This window comes from Oreochromis niloticus, unplaced genomic scaffold (genome assembly GCF_001858045.2).
Source record: "Oreochromis niloticus isolate F11D_XX unplaced genomic scaffold, O_niloticus_UMD_NMBU tig00006713_pilon, whole genome shotgun sequence".
NCBI lineage: Eukaryota > Metazoa > Chordata > Actinopteri > Cichliformes > Cichlidae > Oreochromis > Oreochromis niloticus.
Window position 1 is genome coordinate 8,217 of NW_020328137.1, and position 10,100 is coordinate 18,316.

At 40.4% G+C, this 10,100-nt stretch overlaps 1 protein-coding gene across 1 annotated transcript; it reads right to left on the bottom strand.

The window, feature by feature from the left end:
* Nucleotides 1-7,281: 7,281 nt before the first annotated feature.
* On the bottom strand, nucleotides 7,282-8,053 carry LOC109198653 (zinc finger BED domain-containing protein 1-like; the record flags this gene model as incomplete). Its single annotated transcript, XM_019354029.2, has 2 exons — nucleotides 7,433-8,053; nucleotides 7,282-7,343 (listed from the first exon to the last, which is right to left on the bottom strand). Coding segments are annotated over exons 1-2 (530 nt in total), but the record flags the coding sequence as incomplete, so codon positions are not given.
* Between the last annotated feature and the right edge of the window lie 2,047 nt (nucleotides 8,054-10,100).

A 10,100-nucleotide genomic window follows, 5' to 3' on the forward strand; every position in this document is an offset into this window, starting at 1 on the left:
TTATGTTTCTAAAGTGAAACCGTGAAAATTACAGCACTGCCAACACATAAATATCCAGACGTTGAACAAAAAGGCCCAATTTTGCACACATTGAACACCATGTCAGTTGAATTTTTTAGGTATTAAACAGCAGAAATTATTTAATTTTATTAACAGGCCTAAAAATACTTTTTGAGCCAATATTTTTTTCTTTTTTTACTTTTTGAAGTTGAACAACTAAAGAACAAATATACATAATAATGAAGTTATAGAAAGGGCAGGAAAAATGTCACAGCTTGCAGTATCTTTTACAACTCATGTATACAAATACAAGTCGGTAAACAAAAAAGGAATACATTAGGAGAAAAAAAACAAAAAAATGATTAAGAAAGAAAAAAGGGTGCTGGAGGTATAAATAACGTATAAATCAAGTGAAACATTTGACACAGCTCTTGTGTTTTACATGCTTTGGAATTTGTGCTGTTCTTTAGATTCTCTAGATAACTGTGGTGGTTTTTGTGGTCTTCTTTTGCGGCTCTTTCAGTGAATTTTAGTCAGAGCGCGGTGAAGCTTGGTGTTTGGAATCGGTGATAGCTCTGGAAGATAACCAGCCTTTCTTTATCCGGTTACATGAGGTCTGATGAATTTGTGGTTCAGTTTTGTTTGTTTAGTGGACTTGTGTGCATTTACGTAACTGCTCTTTTAATCATGGCTTGTTTTCGTTGTGTTTGGTGATTGTAGAAATGGTTTATATGAGATTTTAGCGGAGATGTGCCCACAGAGTGAATGTAAAATGCAAATGATGCAGTAGAAACAGTCTACGTCATTTCCTGGATGCTGTACGAAAAGTAGCGGTAAGAAATCGAAGGCGTGACCGTTATGATTTTGAATATAATATCTGTGTGTGCGCTGAGTAAGTACTGAGTAAGTACTTTCAAGGCATAGAAATGACTCAAAATATTTATAACACTGTCTTTGCTCACTTATAGATCGTTAGACACACAGATAACATTGCATGTGCATGTGGTGTTTGAAGTACTTTCAAGTACAGATGAGATAACACCTTATCATATTATCATCGTCAGAAGTGAGCATATACGCACGCACTCTTATCTCTTCCATGTAAAGTTTTGAATATACCCATAATCCAGGTAACGTTTGATAACAGCGCACTAATACTATTAGCTTAATCTAAGATATGGGTGTCGGAATAGGTGTTCTCCCACTTATTGCGCTACCATGAAGTGAGGGGTACAAGTTAAACTGCCCAGGGTTAACATAGAAAGACAATCATCCACACTCACATTCACACCTGCGGTCAGTTTAGAATCCGAAAAACGATGTGGGCTTCATAGATAATTGGCAAACCTTCTGGAGGAAACCTGGTCTTGTTAGGAGAGACGGCATCCATCCCACTTTGGATGGAGCAGCTCTCATTTCTAGAAATATGGACCAATTTATTAAACCCCCCAAAATATGACTATCCAGAGTTGGGACCAGGAAGCAGAGTTGCAGTCTTACACGCCTCTCTGCAGCTTCTCTCCTCCTGCTAACCCCAAAAACCCATCTCCATTGAGACTGTGTCAGCTCCCAAACAGACAAAAAAACAAACTAAAAACCAGCAATAAACAACTTAAACATAAAAAATCACAAAGAAAGAACAATACAGTATCCACATCTGAACCAAAGAGTAAAACAGTGAAATGTGGATTATTAAATATTAGGTCTCTCTCCTCCAAGTCTCTGTTAGTACATGACTTAATAATTGATCAACAAATCGATTTACTCTGCCTTACAGAAACCTGGTTGCAGCAGGATGATTATGTTAGTTTAAATGAATCAACACCCCCGAGTCATTCTAACTACCAGAAACCTCGAAGCACAGGCCGAGGGGGCGGTGTGGCAGCAATTTTTCACACCAGCCTATTTATCAACGAAAGACCAAGACAGACTTTTAATTCATTTGAAAGCCTGATGCTTAGCCTCGTCCACCCCAGCTGTAAAACTCAGAAACCAGTCTTACTTCTTATCATCTATCGTCCACCTGGGCCTTACACAGAGTTTCTGTCTGATTTCTCAGACTTTTTATCTGATTTAGTGCTCAGCTCAGATAAAATAATTATTGTGGGTGATTTTAACATCCATGTAGATGCTAAGAATGACAGCCTCAACATGGCATTTAATCTGTTATTAGACTCAATTGGCTTCTCTCAAAATGTAAAAGAACCCACCCACCACTTTAATCACACCCTAGATCTTGTTTTAACATATGGCATAGAAACTGAAGATTTAACAGTGTTTCCTGAAAACCACCTCCTGTCTGATCATTTCCTGATAACATTTACATTTACAATAATTGATTACACAGCAGTGGAGAGTAGACTTTATCAAAGTAGATGTCTTTCTGAAAGTGCTGTAACTAAGTTTAAGAATATAATCCACCCACTGTTATCATCTTCAATGCCCTGTACCAACATAGAGCAGAGCAGCTATCTGAACGCTACTCCAACAGAGGTCGATCATCTTGTTAATAATTTTACCTCCTCACTACGTACGACTCTGGATACTGTAGCTCCGGTGAAAACTAAGGTCTCAAATCAGAAGTACCTGACTCCGTGGTATAATTCTCAAACACATAGCCTAAAGCAGATAACTCGTAAGCTGGAGAGGAAATGGCGTGTCACAAATTTCGAAGATGATCATTTAGCCTGGAGAAATAGTTTGTTGCTTTATAAGAAAGCCCTCCGCAAAGCCAGAACATCTTACTATTCATCACTGATTGAAGAAAATAAGAACAACCCCAGGTTTCTCTTCAGCACTGTAGCCAGGCTGACAAAAGTCCGCTCTACTGAGCCAACCATCCCTTTAACGTTAACTAGTAATGACTTCATGAACTTCTTCACAAATAAAATTTATCATTAGAGAAAAATTACCAATAATCATCCCACAGATGTAATATTATCTACAGCTACTCTCAGTACCATTGATATTCATTTAGACTCTTTTTCTCCAATTGATCTTTCTGAGTTAACTTCAATAATTACTTCCTCCAAACCATCAACGTGTCTTTTAGACCCATTCCTACAAAACTGCTCCAAGCAGTCCTGCCATTAATTAATCTTCAATCTTAAATATGATCAACTCATCTCTAATAATCGGCTATGTACCACAGGCCTTCAAGGTGGCTGTAGCTAACCTTTACTCAAAAAGCCATCCCTAGACCCAGCTGTCTTAGCTAATTATAGGCCAATCTCCAACCTTCCTTTCATATCAAACATCCTTGAAAGAGTAGTTGTCAAACAGCTAACAGATCATCTGCAGAGGAATGGCTTATTTGAAGAGTTTCAGTCAGGTTTCAGAGCTCATCACAGCACAGAAACAGCTTTAGTGAAGGTTACAAATGATCTTCTTATGGCCTCTGACAGTGGACTCATCTCTGTGCTTCTCCTGCTAGACCTAGTGCGCGTTCGATACTGTTGACCATAATATCCTATTAGAGCAATTAGAACATGCTGTAGGTATTACAGGTACTGCGCTGCAGTGGTTTGTATCATATCTATCTAATAGACTCCAATTTGTTCATGTAAATGGAGAGTCCTCTTCACACACTAAGGTCAATTATGCAGTTCCACAGGGTTCGGTGCTAGGACAAATGCTGTTTACATTATACATGCTTCCCCTAGGCAGCATCATTAGAAGACATAGCATACATTTTCACTGCTATGCAGATGACACTCAGCTCTATCTGTCCATGAAGCCAGGTAACACACACCAATTAGTTAAACTACAGGAATGTCTTAAAGACATAAAGACCTGGATGGCCGCTAACTTTCTGCTTCTTAATTCAGATAAAACTGAGGTTATTGTACTCGACCCTGAAAATCTTAGAAATATGGTATCTAACCAGATTCTTACTCTGGATGGCATTACCTTGGCCTCCAGTAACGCTGTGAGGAACCTTGGAGTCATTTTTGACCAGGACATGTCCTTCAACGCACATATTAAACAAATATGTAAGACTGCTTTCTTCCACTTGCGCAACATCTCTAAAATTAGAAATATCCTGTCTCGGAGTGATGCTAAAAAACTAGTTCATGCATTTATTACTTCCAGGCTGGACTACTGTAATTCACTATTATCAGGAAGTCCTAAAAACTCACTGAAAAGCCTTCAGTTAATCCAAAATGCTGCAGCAAGAGTGGACTGACTGGACAGGAGCAGACTGGAGAGCAGGTGAATTAACTGACTGGAGTGGAAGCTGAACAGCAGGCAAGTGAACTGACTGGAGTGGAAGCTGGGGCGGAGTTACTTTTGATACAAGTAACTAGTAATGTAACTAAGTTACTAATTTAAAGTAACTTACCCAACACTGCTCTTTACTAACACATTGTAGATAAGTTTATTGCTGGCACAACACAGCTAACAGTCTCACACACTCTTTAGATTTGTGAAGTTTTGTGTGTAATGATTTAGTCTCTCACACCTTACCCTTTTCTCACAACAGTGTGATTCCCAAAGTCTGGCTCAATAAACAAACAAGGACTCAAAAGTCAGAACAGAAAGATACAGTTGGAAGATTAATGATCGCGTTTTTATGGGGTGTAGTAAACTACCCCCTCTTCTTCTTCTCTGTGTTGTTGTTCTTGTGTGTGTATGTTTGCCTTATTAGTCAAAGTATACATTAGCCATACTAACAAAAAACATTTTGAATTTCATTTAGAACTGAGATTCTAAGTTGAAAGCAGAAATCTTATGGCCAGCCAGAAGCATGTTTCCCCACTTTCACAATGCTAAGGTGTCAAATCCACAACCACCAACAGATGGTTTGTCACACGTGGGCGAGTAAGGCAAGCCACCCTTTACTTACACAGCCTCACACACTATAGAGATTGACAGACCACTTGACTTTTGCGCATTGCATTGTGGGTACGAGTGGCAACAGAATCAAAACACTGCATCAAGTGCTAGCATTTCTAGCACCGGTAATCATTAATTCTGCTGTTTTAATCCCTACTTACATTTTATTTGGCCCAAAAACAGTTATGTACAAAACGACGGAGAAGTCGTTAGTTCCTCTCAGTATAGGAGATGTGCTGAAGTGTCTGAGCCACCCCAGCGACAAACAAATTTCACGGCCGGTGGAACGGCCACGGCATAAGTGGAATGAACAAGGGCGACCCATCTGTAGTAAGTGTGGAGCCAGTGGACACATGGCAAGAGAGTGTCGGGGAATTCCATCCAAGATGGCTTGAAACGATTAATAAATGCCCTCATGATGGGGTGGCACCTCCCCCAGTTATGTAAAAGAAAGAAGAAAAAAGAATCTTACAATGGTAGATTGTTTACCTTCTCTAATGCTCCTGGTGTTACCAGATTTTAATTTTCATGTGCCAGTGAGACAGTTTGTGTGGGTTTGTATGGATGATGATCTTGCCGTCAGTACCACCATTAACTCTTGTATGCCATATGTAACCAACTTTAGAGACGTAAAAGTGAATTACAGCACAATAACTACTTGGGCTTGTAATAAGACCCTGGCCAGAATCAGAAGACACAAAATTCGCGAGGAGCCAAAGTAATGAGCAGCAATAGACCCTGTGCATGAGAAAATGATAATTTCCTGTTTTAAGACCGGATGTAGGGTTGTACATTTACGGTAGCTTTATTTTGCAGTCAATTGCTACTGCAAAGGTGGGCTCAAAAATCATGTCCAAAATACGAAAACGGAAAGATTACGTTTAGTTACAAAGAGCAGAGGGTGGGAACACTCACCAATTGCTGTGTCATAAAAAAATCAAATGATCAATTTTGATGTTTGAAGAGCGTAGATCGATTGTTTGTTTACATCACTCAGCACAAGCAGAACTGCATTACTGCATGCAGAAGACACATCGTCCACACTCAGAAGCACATCTCTGTATAGTGACAGTTCTTATGATTTAAACAGGCAAATGTCCAGCATTCAAACTACAGGTGAACAATAGTCAAAGTCAGATGTTTCCCCGTTATGTCGATATCAGTACACATCTACACAGCATGTCAACAAACCGTGGAAAAAAGCCACAGGATATAAAAAAATACATGAATGATTGCTGGTAAGGGTCTCTATATATTAGTATTTACGAAGGGTATGTTGTGACTTATCTTCACAATTACAGTGGTCCCTCGCTATAACGCGGTTCACCTTTTGCAGCCTCGCTGTTTCACGGATTCCTGTCTGGGAAAAGTGTATAAAGTGTGCAGTGATGGGTTTTACGTTTTACAGCCTTAAAACTAGGGCTGAACGATTATGGAAAATAATCTAATTGCGATTTTTTGCCCCAATATTGCGATTGCGATGCGATATGCGATTATTTTTAAGGTCTTTGTCTTCTGTATTATTAAACAAAGACAAGCAATACATCATATAGTATGGCCAATACTATATTACATTAATTTTAAACTGTTCTTTCTTGGAAGACAGACCTCTGTTATGATGACATGAGGTGATGCATGAATTGATGACTGACATTTTTATTTAACTTCTTCAATCACAACAGTATATTTGAACATACACAATAGTTTATTTTTAGCTTACAAACATCTGAGCATAAAGTGCTGACAAGGAACCCTGGTGTAAACATTAAAATGAAAGTCAGTACAATGTGCAGATTGCAGAAATATACATAAAAAATCAGTGGCTTTACCACACTCAGTTTTTCGACATCTGTGAACTACTAGACAGTCATTAAATTAAAAATAATATTAAATAAATAAAACTAATAAATAAAAAATACACACATCTTACTGATCTCTGCAGTCAGTAACATTACACATAAAGTGCAAACATAATAGCAATTGTATAAACACACACACAAACACGCCTTTAAATTAAAATTGGCTGAACATCTTGATTATCTGCAGTAAGTAACAGCAACACAGCACAAACTAAAGTGCACAATGAGTATGGCTCAGCTAGCCATAATCATCCTAGCTCACAGGTTTTTTGCTAGGAAGACCAGCATATCTACTTTTGCTGGCTTTAAGGATGAGCGAGTGCAGGTCACTATATTCCCTCCAGTGCTGAACAGACGCTCTGAGGGGCACTTGTGGCTGGCACACACAGATATTTGCGGGCCATCTTGCACAGTCGTGGAAAGTGAATGTTGTGCACCTTCCACCAGGCTAAGGGATCATCCTCTCCGTCAATGACAGGGGTCAACAGGTAACTATTCAACTCTGCCTCCACGACATCTTCAAGTGGCAGAGGCAAAGCTGAAGAGGCCGCACTGGTTTTAAAAGACTACCAAGAGTCTTCTTTGCCTTTCCCCAGAGGCCTGTGCACTTGGAGAATTTTGAGCAGTTTCAGTGCGAGACCTCTTCTCCTGCCAGATGGGAAGAGAGACATTAGTTTTGCAGTTAGCTTATATATAAATATTATGTGTTTGTGGAAATATAATTTTCAAGGATTTACCTGATTATGTGTACGTCTAGCCGATTCCACCATTTCTGTCTTCAGTCGGGCCTTAATGGCAGGAAGGTTGTCTGCGCTGATGTATTGCGTTTTGAACCTAGGGTCCATGAACGACGCAACATCCAAAAGCTCCTGGGTGTTGAGGTCACTATACTTGTCGTTGAGGTATGCCAGGACCTTGGTTTTAATTGATCTAGTCAGATCAGTGTCCTCAGCATCTTCAGCCAAGACTGATGTTGCCAGAAGATGGAGAACTGGCTTGAGGTAGGAGATGCTCACATACTCTTCTCCAGAAAGAGCATCAGTAAATTCGGAGAGAGGATGCAGTGCCTTATGAATGGACTCCAACACTTCAGCATCCTGCCAGGTTGGGATGAGGGAGCGTGCATGTCGGTCACCTGTCAATACCTGCGATATGGCTTTCATCTGTTCCAGCACTCTGGCAATCATTTTCTCTTTGAACCCCATCTTGTAGGGCACTCAGTAATGAGAGAGTGCTCAGGAAGCTTAAGCTCCTTCTGTGCCTCAGTGAGTGCTGCCTTTTTCTTCCAACTGTGCGAGAAGTGTCCCACCAACTTCTTGCACAGCCCAATTGCTCTTGATACTCTACCATCTTTGATTGCATTTTCTGGAGGGAAAAAAAATAAAGTAAAAGTAAAATTAGTGTTAGACATACAATTGCAGTTATGATGCAAGGTTTTACCATTTCTCTCTCTCTCTCAAATTCAAAGTTGCTTTATTAGCATGACTATGGGAACAGTGTTGCCAAAGCTATTGTTACATACATCATGACATACAAGAACATAAGACCATAAGACAAAAACAAAAAAGAAAATACATAAGAAGAGGTGGGTAAATCAGTGTGGGGTTGACATAACATATCTAGAATTAACAGCAGTAAAGAACAAGATAAATAATAGTGTGGTGTGTTTGTGGGAGAGAGTGATACACAGGCTCGCGCATACATGCATGCACACGCACGCACACACACTCACTCTCTCTCTCTCTCTCTCTCTCTCACTCTCTCTCTCTGAGTGAATGGCGGAGTGCATGGAGCTGGGGACGGGAGTGTCGGAGTGAGTGGATTTCTGTTTTCGAGTTCCTCTTTCTATTTTCACTGTCAGGTGTGTTTCTTCTCTCGACACACGGTTGTTGGTGTGTTTTGTTTGTTGCCGGCTGGTTTGGTAGCTTTTGCTACCGGCTTGGCTTGGCACAATGCCCGCTGTTGAGGGTGGAGCAGAGTTTGAGAAGCTGACACGCCGTCATGCTGTCAAACTTATACCGACTGTGAATTGCTCGGTGGAGGAAGCTGTTTTGGCTGTAGGAGAGGTGGTGGGCTGTGACAGCATGAAATCTGCCTCCCGTTACTATTAGTTAGAAAGCGGGGCTGAGAGGCCTCGTCGCAGCTGAGGGCTGTGTGCTCAGAGTTTGGCAACTACGCCTCCTTCGGACGCGTCGTTGGGACCTGTGGGACAGGATAGCCGGGGTGGTGACCTGGGCACTGAGGGTGCCTTAAATAACTAAAGCTAGGTGTTGGATCCTAGTCGCGGTTGATAACCTGACTGCAGTGTGTGTAGACTGCGTAGTGTGTGTGAAACCGCCGTTAGAATCGGCGTCTCCTTTGAAGTACGGGAGTCAATTAAAGTAACAAAAGAATTCGCGTCTAAAAGTGTGTGTTTGGGGAAAGTGTGAGTGTGTGTAGGAACTAGAGATTGAGTAAAGATTGTGTTTTTGTGCTGTATGTGGACGGGAGGCCGTGCCACTAAATGTTGTGTATTCTGAGTTTATTGGGGATTGAATTTGACTGTGTTTTGAGACAGAAGAGAATCGCGGTTAAAGGCTGCGATCTGAAGATCGTGAGTTTATAATTTTGTTTTGTTCAGTTCTAAAAGTGGACATATCCACTCTTCGTGCTGATCAGGGCGTTGTCCTGTATCAGCAGAGAAGGTGTCTCGCAGAAAGTTTGAATGGGACTGTGAGAAGCATGAGGTGTGTGTGAGCCAGCCTCAGGGGCGGGTTCACAGGTGGAACAAAGGAGGAGTAAATGTGTGTGTGTGTGTGTGTGAGTGAGAGAGAGAGAGAGAGAAAGAAAGGTGGGGGCGAGTGACCAGCCTGTGTGTGTGTGTGATTCCTTGATGACAAAAGAGGGAGAAAAAGTACATTAGTTGATTTCCTGTGAAATGATAATAATTAAGAAATCAAAGTGATCAAATAGGAGAAAATGAACTAAAGTAATTAAAGAAAAAACTAAACAGTGGATTAGTGTTAATGTAATAATAAATAAATTGATAAAATTAACAGTGACATTTAAAGGTGACCAAGTACTCAAGGATGAATGGAGAATTTGTTTGCTGATTGTATGAGAGCTGTTGGGGTGAAGAAAAATGAGCTTGGAGGAGTGAGTTACAGGTTAATGTGTGGGTGTGGGAAAAAAAAAAAAAGAGAGAGAAAGAAATAATGACAACAAAGAAATAAAAAGTGTGGAAGTGTGAGTGGGAAAATTGTCTCCAACTGGGGAAAGCAGTGACACTACAGGTCACCTTCTTCCCCTGCTGAAAGAAAGAAAACATAATTTGGAGTATTGTGGGTGAAAAATTAACACAACATCAAGAAGATTTTTTGCGGTTAAGAACAAATAAAAATTTCATTTTGGGGTTTAAAGTCAGTA